The sequence below is a fragment of the Salvelinus fontinalis genome, chromosome 20 (genome assembly GCF_029448725.1).
Source record: "Salvelinus fontinalis isolate EN_2023a chromosome 20, ASM2944872v1, whole genome shotgun sequence".
Lineage (NCBI taxonomy): Eukaryota > Metazoa > Chordata > Actinopteri > Salmoniformes > Salmonidae > Salvelinus > Salvelinus fontinalis.
The window spans coordinates 22,018,058-22,041,805 of record NC_074684.1 but is presented as its reverse complement, the minus strand read 5'-3'; the positions used below and the strand labels follow the sequence as shown (position 1 = coordinate 22,041,805).

Sequence of the window (23,748 nt, the reverse complement as noted above, 5' to 3'; positions counted from 1 at the left end):
CAATTCCATAGATGTTTTTCTATCAGTGGCTAAAGTTAGCTGAAGTTAGTTTCTCCTGGACCATAGACTATTTTCAGAACCATCTAACATCAAGTTGTAAAATAGTGAAATTCTCTTTTAAGACGTAATCTTTCCATGAATATAATTTCAAATTAATTTTAAAGATTACATTTTTTTTTTGTCTTATCAAGACACCATATGAAATACTGTAATTCACCGGGTGTTTTTCCATATCCCACGCCGACATGCTATACCAGGGACCAGTGTGGTAGTACTGGTAGCTGAGTTCCTCAATCTGCAGCTCTGCCAAGCTGTATCCTGTCATTAGCAGCAGAGGAGCTCTGTCAACAGGATGTCTGTTTCAGCCGGTACAAAGAGAGAGGAGCACGGCCCCACACTAGGAGGAAACAGTCCCCCAGACAGACAGCAACTCCACTTCACATAGTGAAACAGGAGGAGGCAGGATATTCAACTGATGGGTGGAATTTTCATTATGATGAACCATTATTCAGATCAGACTCAGAGCTACAATATGTCTGGTACAGATTGGTTTCTTATTGTGGTATGAGGCCCTTGTATTGGGCAGAACAGCAACAATATAATATTGTTTACTATGTAATATTGCTGATGAATAACCACTAACTACAGGCAATTCTCATTAATTGTGTTGTATATTTCATAGCTTTGTCAGCTCTGCTGAGCCTCTTGATAAGGCCCTGTTAAAGAAAAACTCCACCCCAAAACACTGTTTTGGTGTTTGTTTCATTAGTCCATTGTTGATATACTATCAAAAATGTTTTGCATGTCAGCAATCAAGTTTTCAACATAAATCACTTTTAAAATACATAAATACAGCCGGTATAATACCTTTTGCATCATATGCTGTCTTCTTGAATTTGTTTGATATGGAGCCTGTGTATTTACACAGCTGTTCACAGCATTCTAAATCACACACAATAAATCAGATGATCCTGGTAGGAAGGAAGGAACCAGCTGGGAGCACACATCATTCTGGTCAAACAAGCCTATCTGCGTTCCGGGGCTCGCTCCCTATGCTGGCTCATAGGAGCGTATCTGAGTCCACAGTACTTGGTTGTTTGAAGGCCCTATTGTAACTACTTTCCCATCCCCAGGAGGACTCCACTTGACCTGTGGGTCCATAACCAGCTGGACTCACTTTCTCAGTAGCCATCACAGCCGCAAGGTCAGCTGATCTCAGAGCTATGTACAGAGGAGTAAGCGCAGGCCCCAGTTAGATCACATGACATTGGGAAGCAGTGAGCTGTGTTTGCTTTCCAAATGCCCCCATATTCCCTATATAGTGCACTACTTTTGACCAGAGCACAATGGGAACTGGTTAAAAGTAGTGCACTATAAAGGGAATAGTGTGCCATTTGGGACACATCCTGTGTCTGTCCACCCAGGGAGGATAGAGTGGATACTGGACAGGATAGATAACATAACAGCTTGGCCCTGCTGATGTGGTGTAGGCCACCCTCCTGGGCTATTCTCAGAGGGGGCAAGCACTAATGGAAATGAAGGTGATAACGTTTCCGTAAAAACAACTTCTGAACAGGACATCCTCGTGGATGGAGGGAATGGGGTTCACGACAGGAAGGGGCAGTGTTCTTTGAAAAACTATAAATCAAGGCAAGCGCAAGACAGTGTTTTTTGTTGTGCCATCAATTGGTTTTTCTTGGCTGAATAGTACAGGGAGAAGAGAGATGTTTTTGGCATTTCAACCATCACTGTTTAATAACTCCACAATTCCATCTGATAAAAACATACATTCCTTTTCTGCAAAACATGAATTACACGAACTGAGAAGATAGTGGTGCAGCAGCATCGAAGACCCACAAACAAAAGTAGAATACAAATCTGTGCATTTGATTTTCATAAACCAACCAATACATGAAAAACTACTATCTGTGTTGTTGTAGCTTTAGTTTAAACTACTAGATAATTTATATCTAGATCAGGAGAAATTGACAATTTCAGTTGTGCAAGCTACAGACCTTTTTGGAGCAGAGATGAGATTCTCTTTAAAGTCAGGAGTAACACTTCTTGGAGATCAAGCATATATCAATAATCTTTGTAAAGGCACCAGGTAATCTTTATGGTAACAACACCTCAATGGCTTTAATAGGGACTTCAGCCAGCCGATAAGCCCCTGGGCAAGTTCAGACATCAGAGGTGAATCACCCACCTGCCCAGATGTCAATTCAATGTGTCAGGTTAAAAGGTAACATGTATACACTAAAAGTGTCATCAAACAATGGCATTTTAATATATTATATCCAGGTGATTACTTGATGAGAACAATGGTGATATCATACCTGGTTTCTGGTAAGCTATATCTTTAAAATCCTTAAAAAACAAAAACAAACCATTTGTGTGTCAGGCTTTGATCATGTAGCACAGTGGAGCTAAAGGGGCATGCAGGGAAAGACAGCAGTGGAGAACGTGAACAGAATGCTCCCTGAGAACAATTACAAAAGCCTCATAGATTTCAAATTCTGTTCATGACCTTTGACATTGTGGTAACTCACAGTAACTAGAGTGAAGTAGTAACCAAGCTTTCATCCATCTCCATCATCATCCTCACCATATTATGTGGTATTAATAACACATGAATCAATGCAGTGTCTGAATGTCTGATAAATACAGTGGCCATGGTGAGAAGATTGGGTAGATAGGGGAGAGGTGGACAGGCCCACTGTTGCCAAGTTACAACCTTTAAAGCTGCAGAGAATCCACTATTCACTGGCACAGATCCAGGCCCATTGTGTGCCTTTCAAAAGGGTACTTACATCAAAGGCCACTGGAAAAAAGTCTAAGAGACATTTGATTGTCAGCTGTGATACAATTATTATTTATTTTTTTAATTTACTGATGTTGTGCCCAAATTGAATTAGAGAGAAAGTTTAATTAAACATGCCCTATTGTAATCAGTGTTTCAAATTCAAATTGAGAATGGACTATGGTTTATTATTAATGATATCAAGACACCGTGCTTATACATTTGATGTGAACAGAAACCCCCGACATGACTAATATGAACGTCATAGACACATTCATAAACATATAGCATGTACTGTATGACACTTCCAACTAGATTTAAATAATGGACGACTATGGGAAAGTGATTGTTTCATGCAATCTAGTTGAGCTTGAAAGTGAGTTCCTTAAATAGGCTCCTCAGAGTAAATAACAAAACCATGGCTTCTCTATCATAGATCTTACTGTACATCTCTCTGTCCGTCCTCCATAGACATCCATGTTTTAATTGAATGGGTTTTAGATATATTCTCACAGCAGACATCTGATATTGACCATTGAAGGAGGCAGAAAATGTGTCAAATGTACATTTTCAAAACAAACACATATATTGCGGCATCGTTACTGGGCATCAAACAGGAGTTATTTCAACAGCGCTTTTTCCCAACATGAAAAAAACAAATGTATTTTGTTGACGATGCAAATACCAGTGTGTGTATGGGTACAGCACTCTGCGGTTGGCAGGGATGGAAGTGGCTGAACGTGTGTATGTGTATGGAATGGAACCTAAAACACAAGCACCACTTACAGGGCAGTTAGGGAATGGTCATAAAAAATTTACAAATCAATTGCTTGTTGTGTGTAACTATCTACAGGTAACTGCCAAAATAAAGGAAACACCAACATAGAGTCTGAATAGGGCGTTGGGCGACACCATTTTTCCACAATTAAATTCCATGATTTGGTGGAAAACGTTGTCTCAGGCGTCGCTCCAAAATGTTCCATAAGTGTTCAATAAGGTTGAGATCTGGTGACTGACTGACACACACACACACACACACCCTTTACACCCCCTATGCTCCTTTGAGAGCCTCTTTCAAGGTCACAAAAATCTCTTCTTCTAGCCATGGTAGCCAAAATAATATTGTGCACTGGGCATTTTTTTACCCAAAGCATGAAGGGATGTTAATTGCTTAATTAACTCAGGAACCACACCTGTGTTAGTTCTGGGCGATTAGCTGACATTTCCATTTAATTTCGTTTTTTTAGACAACTAATTGACCGAAAATCGGTTCAATTATTAGAATTTCATTTCGTTTTTTTTTTCTTTCTGCAAGCTCAATGCGCAAATCAAGCATGAACTGTGGGAAGTTATAGACAGGTGTAGTTTTCCACAGGTCAAAATTCATCATCTTTAAGTGCAGAAAGCACGGTAATTAACTATAATGACCAGAATGTTTATACACAACTGAAATATTGTATTATAGTAATGTGAATAAAGGATGGTGGAATAAAGGACCCTGATCTCTCTTTTTGACAAACATATCAAGACTGTTTCAACGACAGCTTTTTTCCATCTACGTAACATTACAAAAATCAGAAACTTTCTGTCCAAAAATGATTCAGAAAAATGTATCCATGCTTTTGTTACGTCTACGTTAGACTACTGCAATGCTCTACTTTCCAGCTACCCGGATAAAGCACTAAATAAACTTCAGTTAGTGCTAAATACGGCTGCTAGAATCCTGACTAGAACCAACAATTTTTATTATATTACTCCAGTGCCAGCCTCCCTACACTGGCTTCCTGTTAAGGCAAGGACTGATTTCAAGGTTTAACTGCTAACCTACAAAGCATTACATGGGCTTGCTCCTACTTATCTTTCCGATTTGGTCCTGCCGTACATACCGACACGTACGCTACGGTCACAAGACGCAGGCCTCCTAATTGTCCCTAGAATTTCTAAGCAAACAGCTGGAGGCAGGGCTTTCTCCTATAGAGCTCCATTTTTATGGAATGGTCTGCCTACCCATGGGAGAGACGCAGACTCGGTCTCAACCTTTAAGTCTTTACTGAAGACTCATCTCTTCAGTAGGTCATATGATTAAGTGTAGTCTGGCCCAGGAGTGTGAAAGTGAACGGAAAGGCTCTGGAGCAACGAACCACCCTTGCTGTCTCTGCCTGACCGGTTCCCCTCTCTCCACTGGGATTCTCTGCCTCTAACCCTAGTACAGGGGCTGAGTCACTGGCTTACTGGTGCTCTTTCATGCCGTCCCTAGGAGGGGTGCGTCACTTGAGTGGGTTGAGTCGCTGACGTGATCTTCCTGTTTGTGGGCTATACTCGGCCTTGTCTCAGGATGGTAAGTTGGTGGTTGAAAATATCCCTCTAGTGGTGTGGGGGCTGTGCATTGGCAAAGTGGGTGGGGTTATATCCTGCCTGTTTGGCCCTGTCCGGGGGTATCATCAGATGGGGCCACAGTGTCTCCTGACCCCTCCTGTCTCAGCCTCCATTATTTATGCTGCAGTAGTTTATGTGTCGGGGGGCTAGGGTCAGTCTGTTATATCTGGAGTACTTCTCCTGTCTTATCCGGTGTCCTGTGTGAATTTAAGTATGCTCTCTCTAATTCTCTCTTTCTTTCTGTCTCTCGGAGGACCTGAGCCCTAGGACCATGCCTCAGGACTACCTGGCATGATGACTCCTTGCTGTCCCCAGTCCACCTGGCCGTGCTACTGCTCCAGTTTCAACTGTTCTGCCTGTGGCTATGGAACCCTGAGCTGTTCACCGGACGTGCTACCTGTCCCAGACCTGCTGTTATCAACTCGCTAGAGACAGCAGGAGCGGAAGAGATACTCTCAATGATCGGCTATGAAAAGCCAACTGACATTTACTCCTGTGGTTCTGACCTGTTGCACCCTCGACAACTACTGTGATTATTATTATTTGACCATGCTGGTCATTTAGGAACATTTGAACATCTTGGCCATGTTCTGTCATAATCTCCACCCGGCACAGTGAGAAAAGGACTGGCCACCCCTCATAGCCTGGTTCCTCTCTAGGTTTCTTCCTAGGTTTTGGCCTTTCTAGGGAGTTTTTCCTAGCCACCGTACTTCTACACCTGCATTGCTTGCTGTTTGGGGTTTTAGGCTGAGTTTCTGTACAGAACTTTGAGATATCAGCTGATGTAAGAAGGGCTATATAAATACATTTGATTTGATTAAAGGTTGTGTTACTGCATTCAACCCACATACCCCACCCACACAAATATAAATAGAAAACAGTGATTATTTTTCAAAAACCGAACAGAAACCAACCCAACTTCAAAAAGTTCTAACCGTTCAGCACAAACCTGTGTGGAAGCACCTGGTTTCTATATTCAGTGCATTCGGAAGGTATTCAGGCCCCTGACTTTTTCCACATTTAGTTATGTTATGTTATAGATTAAATAGTATTTTCCACTTCATCAATCTACACACAATACCCCATAATGACAGAAAGAAAAGGTCTTTAGAACATTTTTGCTATGAAATATCACATTTACATAAGTATACAGACCCTTTACTCAGTACTTTGTTGAAGCATTTTGGCAGCGATTGAGTGTTCGTGGGTATGACGCTACAAGCTTGGCACACCTGTATTTGGGGAGTTTCTCCCATTCTTCTCTGCAGATCCTCTCAAGCTCTGTCAGGTTGTCAGGTTGGATCGGGAGCATTTTCAGCATTACATTACAGCTATTTTCAGGCTGGGCCACTCAAGGACATTCAGAGACTTGTCCGGACTCTCCTGCAATTGTCTTGGCTGTGTGCTTACAGTCGGTGTCCCGTTGGAAGGTGAACCTTCGCCCCAGTCCGAGGTACTGATTGCTCTGGAGCAGGTTTTCATCAAAGATCTCTCTGTACTTTGCTCTGTTCATATTTCTCTCAACCCTGACTAGTCTCCCAGTCCCTGACGCTGAAAAACATCCCCACAGCATGATGCTGCCACCACCATGCTTCATCGTAGGTATGATGCCAGGTTTCCTCCAGACGTGACGCTGGGCATTCAGGCCAAATAGTTCCATCTTGATTTTATCAGACCAGAGAATGTTGTTTCTCATGGTCTGAAAGTCCTTTAGGTGCCTTTTGGCAAACTCCAAGCGGGCTGTCATGTGCCTTTTAATGAGGAGTGGCCTCCGTCTGGCCACTTTTCCATAAAGGCCTGATTGGTTGAGTGCTGCAGAAGGTTCTTCTTCTAGAAGGTTCTCCCATCTCCACAGACGAACACTGGAGCTCTGTCAGAGTGACCATCGGGTGATCAATGGAAACAGGATGCATCTGAGCTAAGTTTGAGTCTCAGAGCAAAGGGTCTGAATACTTATGTAAATAACGTATACGTTGTTTTTTTGTTATACATTTGCAAAAATGCTGCTTTGTCATTATGGGGTATTGTGTGTAGATTGATGGGGGGAAAATATATGTAATCCATTTTAGAATAAGGCTGTAACGTAACAAAACGTGGGAAAAGGGATGGCGTCTGAATACTTTCTGAATGCACTGTACTTTGTATACCTCATTTACTTAAGTTTTTCCTTCATTTTGGTAGTTACCTGTATGTGCACTCCACAATAAAATCCCTGAAAATGTCATAAATATGCAGGTGCTCAGGGTCTGCAAAAGAATGGTGATAGACTCACCCACACGTCTTCAGTAACTCTTTCCCATTCTATACAATGTGTTTCTGTTTCACTAGCCATGCTATAGGAGCCCAGACACTGTGGAGGTAAGTGGGGCGGAACAGGAGTAGACTGCTCTGTGAGCCTTTAGATCCACAGGCTGGAGGAGGAGCCACAGACAGTGTTGTGGTAGACATGCAGTAGAGAGAAGGCCACTGTAAAGCATTGCTCTTCTCAGGCTGTGGATGGAGACCAACCCTCCCCCCAAATCCCTGTGTCCCCTCCCTGGGCTTTGTATCTGGAGCAGGGTCCTGACCACACTGCCATGGTCCTCAGCTCAGTGCCAACGGCCAGTACACTGGGTGCGCTGCCGTCTCTTCTTACAGATGTAGAAGATAGGAAAGGCCACGAGTCCTGAGGAGAGAGCAGAGTAGGAGAGAACAGGCAGGTTAATATGGAATGTGAACTAAGCTCTGGGAAATGACTGAAGTGACACCTCTCGCAAGGAAGTGTTGACAGTATTGGTGGTCGATCAAGGAAATACTTTAATAATCTCAATACTGTTCTGTTGTTCGCACTAGGAACACATTACCTTTGAAATATGGACACACAACAATAAAGATAATTTGTGAGCAGGATTAACAAGTGTCTGTCAACAGCTTTATATCAGTGTGTCATCCTCCCATCGCCCAGTGTAGCAGTGCTATCTGAAGTGGACAAGCAGACACTTAGCTGATTCTATCAATTCACACCAAAACACAGATGGCTCTCTCCAGCAGACCACAGCCACTGAACAAGCGGAGTCACACTACATACCTGAACCAAGGGAAAGTAACACATTTCAGATTCTCTAAAGCACCAGCGGTTATGTAATGTTTCATTAAAAGAGAGATTAAAAGAGCAGGATTAAAACAGTAGGTAATAGTAGTCGTTTCATGTTATAAAGGATGTAACAATGCTTACCTATGACCATGGATACTGCTCCGACAACCACCACCAGGACTATGACAACAGGGGCCACCACCACTTTACTCACTGGAATGGGAGGGAGACAGAAGAGACAACACAGATATGCATAAGGGGTCAGGACAAGTACATGCATGAAAATGCATGAGGAGGACAGGGCAGTTTGGAATAGCACCTTGGCACATTAACATTTTTAACAGGTTATCAGAGGTCCTGCGCCACTACAGTACACCCAACCTAAATCAAAAAAAGCCAGTAGCAAGTTATGGGACTACGGTTTAGATAATTCACATGTTTGTTTTCATTGGCACGGCTGTTAAAACATGAGAATGGGAGCAGGCAGGGGAGTGTTTTAATGGGAGGTAGAGGGGGTTTTGTAGACCCTTTGAGGGACACATTAGCCCACCGTCAGTGTGTGTCAGATGTTTCCATTGGCACCATGCTGATATCTCAGTAACTTTAGCTAACCCCACTCAGGGAGCAACAGCTGAGGCCCTGCATGTCACTACACAAGGCCCCGAGGGAACATCAGATACAGAGCTGCAGTCAGAGCACCTATCAGAGAACTACTGAATCTCTCTGGAGAGCAGTTCACTATTCACACACAGCAGGCAGGGTCACAAAGACATGCGTCATCTCAGATAAGGAAGTTCTGCTGATATGGGGCATGCAAATCATCCACTGTGTTGGCAGCTACAGTTTACCGTTATTGTTCTGATTTCAGAGCTGTGAGAAATGACAATGCATTACAATGCAATTTTTAGCATAGGCACTAGACGTATTGTGGAAATGGGTTGTGAAAGAGTCATGTCTGCAGCATCAAGCTAGTATATGCTGTTTTGATCATCTTCATTATTGTGTGAACTGATTAAGAAGATGAAAGGCCACCCACATGGTAATTGAAGTTTACTCGTCGCCCCCGCGTATGTATCTTTCTGAGTCTGACCACAGAGACCAAGGAGGAAAGTCATAGGCAGTGTAACGACTGAATTAAAAGGGAGGCAGAAGGACTGTGAAACTACAGCTGCTAATCAGAGTATCTTTTTAAATCAGGCCTTAAGGGCCTAGTCTAAATATAGTTGTCATATTGTCAGAGGGTACTGATTGCTTGCTTGTCTAATAATATTAACCATGAAATGCAATAGGAATCCCAAAATGTCCCCTCTATAAAGGGTTTAAGGGCCTCTGGGTCACGGGCTGAGGCTGGACAGACTCACCACACACGGACCCCCGGACCAGCCGGCGGAGGTGGGGCTTCTCAGGAAGGTAGCGGTACTTGCAGCCGAACACGCTGAGGTTGGATGTGTGATCCCCGAAGAATCGCAAGTGGCGGTACTTCTCCCCACAGCGGTAGCAGAAGTTGGTGCTGCACTGGGTGCAGTTCATGTGATCGCAGCCCTCCGTCCTCTGAATGTGGATCTGGAGAGAGCGACATGACCTCATGGATGCTCTATAAAGCTTTTATAAGTCGTTGTTCGTTTAAAGTGTGACCCTAATTTCTTAACAAAATATGTATCAATTACTAGATTATCAGTCAGCTCAGCGCAGGTTTTTCTAGAATAGAAAGTATTTTGGTTTGGTTCCAAAACGAGGGAAAAGAATGGAACATTTTGTTCTGATATTAAGCATCACTCAACCTCTCTCCCTGACTCATGCTGACTGACATTGCATTGAGAGGAGAGTGCTGCCATGGACAGACAGCCAGCTAGCAGCCAACACCTCAGTGAAAGTTCCTTCCAATACGAAAACGAATTAGCAGTACTGTGCTTGTTGCTCTTGCTTTCTAAAAGGCCTCTCACTGTGTATGAAACAAAGAGCTGACGTGACATACTAAATCTAATTTGGTATTGACTTTCTGCCCAGGACTCAGTCTTATGACTTCATGGAATGCTTCATTTCCAGCCATTGTTACAAGTGGACAAGGGAGGAAAAAGACCTCTGACACTCTCTTTCTCTCCTCTCAGAGAAAAAACACACAGAGGACACTGTCATGGCTGTAGAACTACTGAAAAACACATCTTTAATCATCTTATGTTGTTGACATACAACGCTGGAGAGAACAGACGGCCCTGTCTCCACCTGCCTAGTCAAGATAACACCCTTTAGGACCGTGTGAGAAGGCCTCCTATATCATCGTTTGGCTGCAGAACTGTCAACCACAATCTTCTTCCAGTAGCTATGTTAACTAGCAAGGTTTGCTATTTTTCTCCACTCTCCTGGCTCTGTCACCCACCTTGCAGTGGGGGCACTTCTGGGCGTTCCTCTGGCCATGCTCGATGATGCTGGCCCAATGACGCAGCAGCTTGTCCCCCTTCCTGTAGTCCCGGCACTTCAGGTCCTCGTGCCAGGGGGCATGGCATTTGAAGCACCACACAAACTGGCACTTTGTGCACTGGATCTGCAGAGGCATAGACAAGTGATAGGCTAGATAGTGGCATGGCGTATAAAAGGCATAGACATGTAATTGGCTAGATAGAGGCATAAGATGCATAGATTTGCTGAGAAGAACTGAAGTGCCTGCATGGACTAAAACCTCCCTCATTAATGATACATGAAAAAGCACTTTGTTCATGATTCAAGAAACCTACAAATTTTCCCAAGAATTACAAACAGCAGAGGCCCTGTACTCACCTTGTACTTGTGCTCAGTCATGCTGTATAATATCTGATCTCAGAACAGTACAGGCCCTCTCTCTCACCTTGTATTTGTGCTCTGCCCTGCTGGGGGTGTGTCCTTTCAGCGAGGTGAACTGGCTGCACTGGGGACAGGGTTTGGTGCTAGAATCAATCTGGCTCAGCTCCAGGAAGTATTTGTATTTGGCCACTTCCTCGCTGCCCAGGTGGGACACCACCAGGCTCTCCTTCAGGTAACCACTGCACTCCGTGATGGGGCACACTATGTCCGTTCTGCCCACCCTGACCTGGGGGACACATAGACATAACACAGGGATCAATTGAGAGAGATGTGAATGCTTTATGACAAATTAGGATAAACAAATAATAAGACAGTGGTCGTAAGTTGCATACAAACACAATGCCATTGGCCCTAGATCCGGTAATAAAATATTGTCAATACATTTAGCTACTGGATTGCAAGTGTGTTATGTAGGTGAAGGTTAAACAGAATACACAAGCAAATACTACAGTGTACAGTACATACAGTACGGAACATACATTTCCTGGGTGGTACTGTACAAGGAAAAGTTATTTACCAGAAGGTGAGCGGTATGATCTGTTGTTACCCTAATCCCCCTATAAGAGATACTGTGGTGTGTGAGAGAATGTGCCTTGGAAGGCTTCCATGAACCACTAGTGACATCGCTAGTCATTTTAGTCATTTTGCAGACGCCCTTATCTAGAGCAATTTACAAGAGCTATTAGGGTTAAGTGCCTTGCTCAAGGGCACATCAACAGATTTGTCCTGGCCCAACACTGTTAACCGCTAAGCTATCTGCCACCCCATAGTCATAACACTACTACAACAGTGGAAAACTACAGAGGAAAAAGGGCCCAGTACGCCTCAGTGGGAGTCTTAGCATTAGCCTCATGAGTACACCCCACCACCACTTCTCCCCCTCCCATGTAGAGCTCCAGGACACCCTTGCTCCAGGCACAGTGGGTCCCCTCCAGGGTGCTCCTCCCAGGGCATGGTGCAGACAGATGGGTAGGCCCCGGATTAGTACATTGCTGCTGATCTGAGCTGAGTAATCCCCTCCTGGCTGGGCCTGTAGTACATGTCCATACAGTAGACTAGAGAGTGATGCAGCACAGCTCTGGGGTAATGCCCAGCAGACTCTTTTCACTATGACAGCCTGGCCTCTGGCCCTATGGACCCTGTTCCTGCACTGTAAAACATTATAGTTGTTTTGACAGTATTATATAATAAAACTAACAGTAAAGTACCATATTCATTATTTACAGAAAATTGACGTAAATGACAATGCAGTCTGAATGAGCTTAGGCGTAAATGTTAAATCATACCGTAAATGGTTGCATGGTACTGTTGTTTCTGGCTCATTAACATATTTTGAGGTGTGCCGTGTTAAGAGGCTACATTTGTGCCACCCTTTAGATAGAATGCTGCACTAATTGAACTGATATGTGGTAGTTGTGCTCTAACAATTAAATGTGTATAGGGAACAGATTGGAGTGGCAGCAAGTCTCAAACCTTTAATGGTTGAGTATTTTCCATGTCCTTTGGTCTGTTTTGCCCTTTAGTCATTTCCAGTTTGGATGCCTTTGTTAAGGCCTCTAGAAGTGCAAGTGATAGGAAATACAACACTAAGTATTTTAAATCACTTTCACTTCTAGAGGCCTTAACAAAGGCTCCCAAAGTGGTATTCATATGGAAACACAATAACTAGCAGCCCACCTGATTGCTCCACTGCCATGCATTTACAGTAAAATACTGTACAATACAAACTCCATCACTCTTCAATTAATTTTTATGAATTTATACATTCATTAGTTACAATTGCCATAATAAGATTACAGTAATGCAGTGTACTGTTGTTTTACAATAACTTACAGGCAGCATGTTGCCTGTAAGTTACCATAAAAACAAAGGCAAAAAAGATTCCAGTAACACTATTGGATACCATACAATACAGTAACATAATGTACCTTTTTTACAGTAACTTACAGGCAACTAGCTTCCTGTAAGTTACAGTAAAAACAACACAAAATGGTTTACACTGTGGCCCTGTACTCTCCTCAGGGCCAGGCTGTGCACTCTGGGTGTTGCTCAACACAGCACAACAGCAGCTCAGCTATTGCTGTCCAATGAGCTCACATATGTTATCGCATCAGAGGTTGGTGATCAGAAGTACGTAGGCCTAAAGTAACAACAAGCAGAATGTTTTTTTGAGGCAGCTGATTGAAGACTTTTCTAGAAAGAGCAGAGCCAGTGCAAGTGAGATATCAATAACACACACTATTCTTTCTCAGAACCATGACATCAGCCAACTCAACCAGTCTCCATTTCACATTTTAGTCATTTAGCAGACGCTCTTATCCAGAGCAACTTACAGCAGTGAGTGTATACATTTTTGTACTGGTCCCTCATGGGAATTGAACCCACAACCCTGGCATTGCAAGTGCCATGCCCTACCAACTGAGCCACACAAGACCAATTGACTAGACAAAAGAACCCATATTAACTAAACATGGGATAAGACATGTTCTTCTAATAATATGTCTAGTCCATTGTACTGTAACTAACTGTGTGTGGGCACCAGGATGATATATCTACTGTGTGTGTAAATAAAGGAAGTGAATGTGTGGACAGTTTATGTTGTGACTTGCACTGGGAAGTCTATCTTCTAAAGCTGCACAGACAAGGTCACAGGCTTAGGACTAGCTAGGCTGTGACACTGATGAGACGGTCAGTAAGAGAGTTGCCACCTGTGAACGTAGTGCCCAGTGATGAGGGTGTGAAGGAGTCCCATAGAGAAACCCTGAGTCCACCTCTACACCCATCAACCAGGCCACGGGACAGTGGCCCTGACAGCCAACACAGCAGGAACACTGGAGCTGTGGCAAGATGTAAAAAAATATATACACTAACATCTCCCTTCCCTTCTGCCCTCCAAGAGCAGTGCCCCTGGATTACACCAGGGCATAACATCTGTGGTCAAGTGGTGTGTGTATGTGTACACCTAGCATAACTGTCCTGCTGCTTCAGAGCCAGAACCAAACAGAGGAGAAACTGTAGTCCACCATAGCCTCACAGAGAAATGAATGAGCGATCTCCGGGAGTGCGTTCTCATCCCTTCATTATGTCTAATTTTAGTTCTGATTTCACTGATGACCAGAGGTGCAGATTAACTTCATCAGGCAGAACGCTTCTGTCCTCAGACTACAACGTTGGTCGTGAGGTAGAGCTCTCTTTCGTGCGCGGACGCACAAATGCACACACGCGTTACGTTACATTATCCAATTTCCCCTAACCCAAACCCAAACCATAACCCAAAATGTTAACCACTCACCCTAATTGTAACCCCTAAGCTTAAAATAACCTTAAGGACATTTGGGGATTTTAGGTTTACCTTATATTATTCTATCCTCATGGGGACCTAAAATTAATTTATATTTAAAATCCTATTTCCCTAACCCGTAACCCTAACCCCTTACCCTAATTGTGATCCTAACCCTTAAACTTAAAATAACATTTGTCCTCATGAGGACGTGGGAAATGTCCCCACACGGGATAATTTTCCATGTTTTACTATCCTTATGGGGACATTTGGGGATTTTAGGTGCCCACAAGGTTAGAAGAACCAACACACACACACACCTGCCCATAGCGTTCAGCCTGAGCCGGTCGAACCAACTTTAGTAGAGGAGCTACACATGATAAGGCTGGTAACACCACGATGGGCAGCTACACGATGGGAAGCTACAGATACAACAGAAGATCAGTGTCGGGTTGATACATTTTTGGGGGGTAAATCAGGCACCTGTCCTACCAGTGTTAGTCAGTGTGATAGTCATATCATCCAATTATGACTAACACAGACTAAGGGATTACTATTCTGTATCCATGCAAAAGCCAAGTGAATAACAATGTGCCTGGCAACACCTGCAATACAGTGAGATGTACTGAGAGGAAAGTCTTCATATTCTCTGACAGAGCTGACAAGCCAGTGGTACATCATCAAGCTCTGGACAGGTCAGACCATATCAAACAAAGCGTGTATGAGTCAGTGTGAGGGACAAAGACATGTGGCATCACACCAGATCTAGAGGGCAGGATAACATGCTTCCTGAATCCTGGCCTATCAAAGGGTCAGAACATTGCAATCATGCCAAGACTGACTGGCAGACAACAACTTACCAGCCTCTCATGAGATGCATTGAGGCCTCTCTATTGAACACAGTTAGACTAAGGTGTTCCCTCTACAGCATAAAGACAGGGAAACAGATATAACGAGTCCCTTAATCAAAGGAAATAGGAAGTAATGATATGTTGTCATCAACCAATAGGAAACATGTCCCTGAGTTGGAAGTATATCCTGCCTGTTTGGCCCTGTCCGGGGGTATCGTCTGACGGGGCCACAGTGTCTTCCGACCCCTCCTGTCTCAGCCTCCAGAATTTATGCTGCAATAGTTTATGTGTCGAGGGGGCTAGGGTCAGTCTGTTATATCTGGAGTATTTCTCCTGTCTTATCCGGTGTCCTGTGTGAATTTATGTATGCTCCCTCTAATTCTCTCTCTCGGAGGACCTGAGCCCTAGGACCATGCCTCAGGACTATCTGACCCGATGACTCCTTGCTGTCCCCAGTCCACCAGGTCGTGCTGCTGCTCCAGTTTCAACTGTTCTGCCTGCGGCTATGGAACCCTGACCTGTTCACCGGACGTGCTACCTGTCCCAGACCTGCTGCTATCAACTATCTAGAGACAGCAGGAGCGGTAGAGATTCTCTGCATGATCGGCTATGAAAAGCCAACTGACATTTACTCCTGAGGTGCTGACCTGTTGCACCCTCTACAACCACTGTGATTATTATTATTTGACCCTGCTGGTCATCTATGAACATTTGAACATCTTGGCCATGTTCTGTTATAATCTCCACCCGGCACAGCCAGTAGAGGACTGGCCACCCCTCATAGCCTGGGGGCAATTACAACAATACTGAATGAACACTTATTTTAACTTAATATAATACATCAATAAAAATCCATTTAGCCTCAAATAAATAATGAAACATGTTCAATTTGGTTTAAATAATGCAAAAACAAAGTGTTGGAGAAGAAAGTAAAAGTGCAATATGTGCCATGTAAAAAAGCTAACGTTTAAGTTCCTTCCTCAGAACATGAGAACATATGAAAGCTGGTGGTTCCTTTTAACATGAGACTTCAATATTCCAAGGTAAGAGGTTTTAGGTTGTAGTTAATATAGTATTTATAGGACTATTTCTCTATATACCATTTGTATTCCATATACCTTTGACTATTGGATGTTCTTATAGGCACTTTAGTATTGCCAGTGTAACAGTTATAGCTTCCGTCCCTCTCCTCGCTCTTACCTGGGCTCGAACGAGGAACACATAGACAACAGCCACCCTCGAAGCAGCGTTACCCATGCAGAGCAAGGGGAACAACTACTCCAAGTCTCAGAGCGAGTGACATTTGAAACGCTATTAGCTTGCACCCCGCTAACTAGATAGCCATTCCACATCGGTTACACCAGCCTAATCTCGGGAGTTGATAGGCTTGAAGTCATAAACAGCGTAATGCTTGAAGCAGTGAAGAGTTGCTGACAAAACACACGAAAGTGCTGTTTGAATGAATGCTTACGAGCCTGCTGGTGCCTACCATCGCTCAGTCAGACTGCTCTATCAAATCATAGACTTAATTATAACATAATAACACACAGAAATACGAGCCTTTGGTCATTAATATGGTCGAATCCGGAAACTATCATTTCGAAAACAAAACGTTTATTATTATGGCATATACCCTGACTCTGCGTGCAATGAACACAAGAGAAGTGACACAATTTCACCTGGTTAATATTGCCTGCTAACCTGGATTTCTTTTAGCTAAATATGCAGGTTTAAAAATATACTTCTGTGTATTGATTTTAAGAAAGGCATTGATGTTTATGGTTAGGTACACGTTGGAGCAACGACAGTCCTTTTCGCGAATGTGCACCGCATCGATTATATGCGACGCAGGACATGCTAGATAAACTAGTAATATCATCAACCATGTGTAGTTAACTAGTGATTATGATTGATTGATTGTTTTTTATAAGATAAGTTTAATGCTAGCTAGCAACTTACCTTGGCGTCTTACTGCATTCGCGTAACAGGCAGGCTCCTCGTGGAGTGCAATGAGAGGCAAGTGGTTAGAGCGTTGGACTAGTTAACTGTAAGGTTGCACGATTGAATCCTCGAGCTGACAAGGTAAAAATCTGTCGTTCTGCCCCTGAACAAGGCAGTTAACCCACCGTTCCTAGGCCGTCATTAAAAATAAGAACGTGTTCTTAACTGACTTGCCTAGTTAAATAAAGGTGTAAAAAAAATATATATATTTTTTATATCGACCAAATCGGTGTCCAAAAATACCGATTTCCGATTGTTATGAAAACTTGATATCGACCCTAATTAATCGGCCATTCCGATTAATCGGTCGACCTCTATTAGGGACCACACATGTTGTGTTAAATGTGCCAACACAGTGATTGTGTTAAAAGTAAAACATTGTGTCGTTACTAACTAGACACATGGATGTGTAAAAAAAATGACACAACACACAAACATTCAGAAAGCAATGATAAGGACTGCCATGTAGCTATATTATATGAATAATTAGCCATTTAAATTAGGCTTTTTAAAATACAGTGTATTTTTTGCACTCAAGACATGGTGAGGGGATTGAACTGGAGTGATAGTCATATATTTCCATCCCTCTGATCTGGCAGCATCACATCAATTAAGACAAGAGCACGCAGACTATTCATGAGACTGGAAGACATGCAGGCTTTTGTAATCATAATGACATTAAGACTTTAATAACAATGAGTTTGAATCATTACAGGCAAACCAGCTATGAGAAGTCCTCAAAAAAAGAGGGAAACGAATAGATACTGTAGGACAGGACTGAAGAGCTAGTAGGTATACTTCAAACTCACATCAGTTGAGACAAACACTTACACCAGGGGTATTCAACCAGGGGTCCCTGGCCCCTCAGGGGCCCGCTGAAGTACTGCAGGGAAGGGGAGAATGGATTTATATTTTTTATAATTTCAATGTTTTGACTATCACTAAAAACAACCTAATAAATAAATGTTGAATGATATACATTCCTACAGTAAGAGTAGAATCTCTTCTTTCTAATGATGTCAACTTTATTTTTCAACTCCCAAGCACCGGCGAATAGGCTACCAGCGAGGCAAGTGCCGCTGGCAGCAGGCAAGCTTTTTTCACCTGGACATACATTTTTGCTAACTAACCTTTGTTTAACCAGCTAAACAGCTGCTCTTAGTGAAAATATGTTTGGAGTTACCTTTCTAGCTGTCATTCACCTGGTGATAAGACAGGAAATGTTTTGCTAACATATGATGTGGGTCTATGGGTTCCCGGTTTGCTTGCCCCTGGGCAAGAAAAGGTTGAAGACCCCTGACATAGATCAATAACTGGACAAGTTTTGGTGAGTAACTAGGGATATTTTCCCACTGTTTCAGTGTTCATAAGATCCTTAGAACATAAATCATGGAAGGCTTGCACCTCTTTGAGTTGTATAATGTATACGGATCACTGGAAAAGCTTAGAAACCAGAACACCAGAAGTGTTAGAGCATTTGAGCCCAAAAGAGCCAACAGCAAATCCTTTAAAACGGGTTTAATAGCTGAAATGCATTAGGCATGACAGACACGTGAACATGGAGGAAACTGGAGCTGTAACAGTCCCTATCCTGACCCCGAGACAGATGAGTCAGCGACTCAATTGGATTTGAAAGCCAAGGAACAGTCTGCAATCTGATGCTACCTGATGACAATAACAAGATCCCTCTAGGTCAGGGGTCTTAAACAGGTCGATCTCGAGCTACCAGTAGCTCGCAGCTACATACACTACATGACCAACAGTATGTGGACACCTGCTCGTCAAACATCTCATTCTAAAATCATGGGCATTAATATGGAGTTGGTCCCCCTTTGCTGCTATAACAGCCTCCACTCTTCTATGAAGGCTTTCCACTAGATGTTGGAACATTGTTCCGTTCAGCCACAAGAGCATTAGTGAGGTCGGGCACTGATGTTGGGTGATTAGGCCTGCATCGCAGTCTGCGTTCCAATTCATACCAGAAGTGTTCGATGTGGTTGAGGTCAGGGCTCTGTGCAGGCCAGTCAAGTTCTTCCACACTGATCTCAACAAAGCATTTCTGTATTTTTGGACCATTGGACTGCCAGATTGTGAAGTGTGATTCATCACTCCAGAGAGCGTGTTTCCACTGCTCCAGACTCCAATGGCAGCAAGTTTTACACCACTTCTGCCGACGCTTGGCATTACACATGGTGATCTTAGGCTTGTGTGCCGCTGCTCGGCCAAGGAAACCCATTTCACGAAGCTCCCGATGAACAGTTAATGTGCTGACGTTGCTTCCAGGGGCAGTTTGGAACTCGGTAGTGAGTGTTGCAACCAGGAACAGACCATTTTTATGCGCTACTCGCTTCAGCAGTCCAGTTCTGTGAGCTTGTGTGGCCTAACACTTCGTAGCTGAGCTGTTGTTGCTCCTAGACGTTTCCACTTCACAATAACAGCACTTACAGTTGACCGGGGCAGCTCAAGCAGGGCAGAAATTTGATGAACTGTCTCGTTGGAAAGGTGGCATCCTATGACAGTGCCACATTGAAAGTCACTGAGCTCTTCAGTAAGGCCATTCTACTGCAAATGTTTGTCTATGGAGATTGTATGGTTGTATGCTCAATTTTATACATCTGTCAGCAACGGGTGTGGCTTAAATAGCCAAATCCACTAATTTGAAGTTGTGTCCACTTACTTTTGAATATATAATGTATGAGTAGCTCACCAAACAATTCAGAAAGTACATAACATTTATGTTTTCCACTGCAAACTGTCAAACAAATCTCACAAGTATCAGACACCACAATCTCCCAACTACTGCCACTATTGGCTTAAAAAGCCAAACCTAACACAATTAATTTCCAGCAATATTGCCCCGGTTTGTTTATCAGTCCGTGCGTAGGCAGTAGATGTGATAACCGTCTTGTGGGTCGACAGAAATACATTTCCCAAAACCATTCCTCACTCACTAGATGCACATTTAAAGGGTTAGATGCACATTTAAGTCCAAATTACAGTCCAAAAATCTTCCAGATCTAAAAAACATTTTCTTCTGATGTGATTTAAGCAGAAACACAGACTCAGAACATCCCATTTCGTTTTTTCTCTATTAACAATTGTAATTTTGAGAGTATAACCAGGAAAATAAAAAGAGAAAACATAATTTGGGAAAATATAAAAAGTATTTTATAGAGCTCCCCCTTAGAGTTGTTTATTACCATTATTTGACCAGGTATATTAAAAGAAAACATAGTGCACCACTTTCTCTTGTACAGTAAGGACTCCGGGAAGAGTTGCAGGTGAGTGGAGAAGAAAAGAATGGGCCTATTTGAAAGCAACAAAAAAAAATGCTTGCGACATGTTACATTTTTTAAAAGTAGCTCTCATGCTAGAAAAGGTTGGAGACCCCTGGTCTAGGTAGACAACTGATGTTGTCTTCAGAGATATCACACTGCAGCACGCAGCCTCCAGAGGAAGAGAAGCGTGATTTAACTAGGTTCTACATGGACAAGCTCTGTGATTAAGCTATCAATTAAAGCCACACACAACCTGTCCCCACCCCTCCCTCCGCTGCTGCCATCAGCCGCAAGGAAAGACAGCGCTCAACACACCCACCTCCCTCAGCCAACAAATTCATTCTGCAGGCAGTCAGTGCCTTCCCTGATGTCGCAATTTCTTTTGTCACCCTACATTTGTTTTTATAATTTACAGACTCCCTATCCGCGCAAACCAACCACAGACACCACACACTGGTTATCTGCTTTAGACATCCATAGAAACTGTATTAAGTCATTCCACACCTAATTAAAGGATAGACAGAGACAGTCTGATACATTCTCTGGGAAAAACCTTGCATATCCTTTCACTTTACACTCAGTTGCACAGAGTTAGGCCTAGTCATCCTGTTGAATTCCACAGCGCAGCACAGTTGCAGATTGTTCCTTGTGAGATGAGTCAGTTGGCTCAGAAAGCAGGAAGCACATGACTTCCCTAAACAATGATAACAATGGCCGAGGCAGTACTGTTACAACACAATGGGCTATCCCTTCCATCCTTTCTCTCCAAGCAGCCCAGCAAAATACTGACATTTAGGCCTAACACTAAAATAGGAAAGTGTTCAACCTGTTTTTTTCATCACTATACTAGCCTGCATCCCAATGACTTGTCTCTCCTCCAGGCTGTAGCAGGAGACAGACCATCTGACTGGGTGTTCCTCAGGTAGTTGAGCACATGGTGCACAGTGTAATACTAGATCCCAGTGCTCTCCCAGCAGACTGCCCTTGCAGGTGTTCCACTTAGTGGACCAGGGCTCTCATTGGGTTCATTCAGAAGGACACAGCAAGCCAGCTGTCGACAGACCACAACATCTGCACCCAGATACACTATTGACATGCCAAATGAGCTGGAAAGGATCTTAAATTAACACAAAGCAATCCAATGGGTCTAAACGTACATTTGTGTTGTGAAAACAAAAATGTATCAAAACAGGTGGGCCTATAAGTGCCATAAATATATATATTTATATAGGCCCCATCTTGTTTTGTGTCAGCGTGTCTATTGAGCACACACACACCCACCCAGAAGGCTTGATAACACAGACAATTTGGATACCAGGCCTTTCTTTACCTGTGAAATGATGTATATTTTCAGGCATTCCTCACAGACAGCCTTCTTGCAACAAAATAACGGCTTTATGTGTGTGTCGTCCAGACAGATGCGACATGCCAAAACAACTGATTCATTGTAATCCCCGTTGTAAAAGTTGCTCAGAGTTCTAGGATCAATCAGGTTCGGTAGCGTATATGGATCGGAAACGGTGTGGTGGCCCATTTCCAAATTGCTCTGCTGCCGCAAATCTGTGGATGACTTTGTAATGACGTTTGATATTGACGGAGTTATCGCCCCATTATATTGGTGTTCTCCGGTATTGTCAGCCGGTTTCCTGTAGTTATCGTTTGCAATACAGTATACAGTACAGTAAACATGTTCCTTTAACTGTACGACATCGTCGTCAACCCTGCTACGTTCACAAATATCGTCAGAATCTGTTACATCAACTTCATTCAAATCGGATGACGTTAATCCCTCTGTGTGATCTGCGATTTGCTCTTTTACATTCGTTTCACTGCCACTTGACTTTTCAAGGTCCACATGATCAATTCGTTCATTTAAAACTATTTCTACCATGGCATCCTCTGGGTGTTTTTGGTCATCTGCTGAATTGTTTTTGAAATTCGTAGGGGATCTCGTCGTCCCGAAATTCCTCCTCAAAATATCCACTGCAGTCGGTTTTCTGAAACTGTATCCCTCAACATTTTCTTTACTACCCGTCCTCTCAACCCTGTGTGTGTGCGTCTCCAAAATCCCGTCACCGTCTGGTGTTTGGATCTTTGTTTCCCTGACATCTTGAATAAAATCTGTGCCTGATGTCTCAACTTTATCAAGCATTTCTGCTGGATTGCAGACTGTCTCTTCGTCATATCTGCTGACAAAACGCGGCATTTCACACGTACACACATTCAGAGAAATATGTTCATCTTCCATTCCCAAGGTACAACTCCCCATGCACGCTGTACCTCTTCTCCAACTCCAGACACTAACAAACAAAACAAAACCCAAGTAGGGTATATTTCTGCTTCCGGGGCTGCGTGTGGGAGAAAATAAATCCGTAACGTTGTAGCTGTTTGACTTCATGCAACCTGTACGCGCGCCAGCTCTGACTGTGAAATAACAGCGCATTTGTCGATAAAAAAAGCAAGATAAGAGTCAGATGCATATCCATCTATTACTGTTAAGCAACGTTAATAGTGTAGTCTCTGGGGATCCTTGGACGCTTGCCTGCCCAGCAACAGGCTACCACCAACCAAGGTAGAATCAATCTAGGACTGTATGACCTGTAATTTACGTCCATTGCCCACAAAGGGCGAATCAAATCTATGGACGCAACTCATACAAGTCACGAGGGCAAACTTTTTATTCTACAAAGTGAGAAACACCTTACGTCAAGCATTTTGGAAAAAATACTCAATACCAATTATAATGCATATATGGTGAGATTATAATAAATTCTATAATTACAGTTTCCAATGTCAATAGTCTGGCTGAAAGACATTATCAATAAAATAAATCAATAAAATTCAAGATCAGAAAGTTATGGCACTTAATTTCACAACTGACTATATTTTTTCCGTGTATTTATTTGCCATGGGGGTTTAACCTTCAGCTAATAATTGTTTAAATATGAATCTACAGTATTCTCAACAAAACACTGAAATATCATCATAAATGTTTTTGGGGTCCAGTGCAACAACAACAGTCAACAGTAGAGGGTAGTAGAGTCTAACACAACAACAAAAACATGGGCATTTGCATTTAGGATTTGTAACTGCAAAAGATGAAACGTAAAAAAGTAAGACAAGCATATGCGCTGACTGTGCAGTTTTCTTCTGAAGGGTTTCAGGCTAAACTACCTTAATAATAGGCCACCAAGGGCTAATGGGCACGTGCTGAATCAACACTGTGCTCGAATTAGTTGATTTTTCCCAAG

The 23,748-nt window shown here is 43.0% G+C and overlaps 1 protein-coding gene across 1 annotated transcript; it reads right to left on the bottom strand.

The window, feature by feature from the left end:
• Positions 1 to 1,723: 1,723 nt before the first annotated feature.
• LOC129817516 (E3 ubiquitin-protein ligase RNF217-like) lies at positions 1,724 to 23,153 on the bottom strand. The gene is made up of 6 exons (XM_055872843.1): positions 21,828 to 23,153; positions 11,092 to 11,313; positions 10,627 to 10,791; positions 9,611 to 9,812; positions 8,391 to 8,462; positions 1,724 to 7,841 (listed from the first exon to the last, which is right to left on the bottom strand). Exons 1-6 carry the CDS (start codon positions 22,938 to 22,940, stop codon positions 7,765 to 7,767), a joined length of 1,851 nt encoding a protein of 616 aa, XP_055728818.1. The 5' UTR covers positions 22,941 to 23,153; the 3' UTR covers positions 1,724 to 7,764.
• Between the last annotated feature and the right edge of the window lie 595 nt (positions 23,154 to 23,748).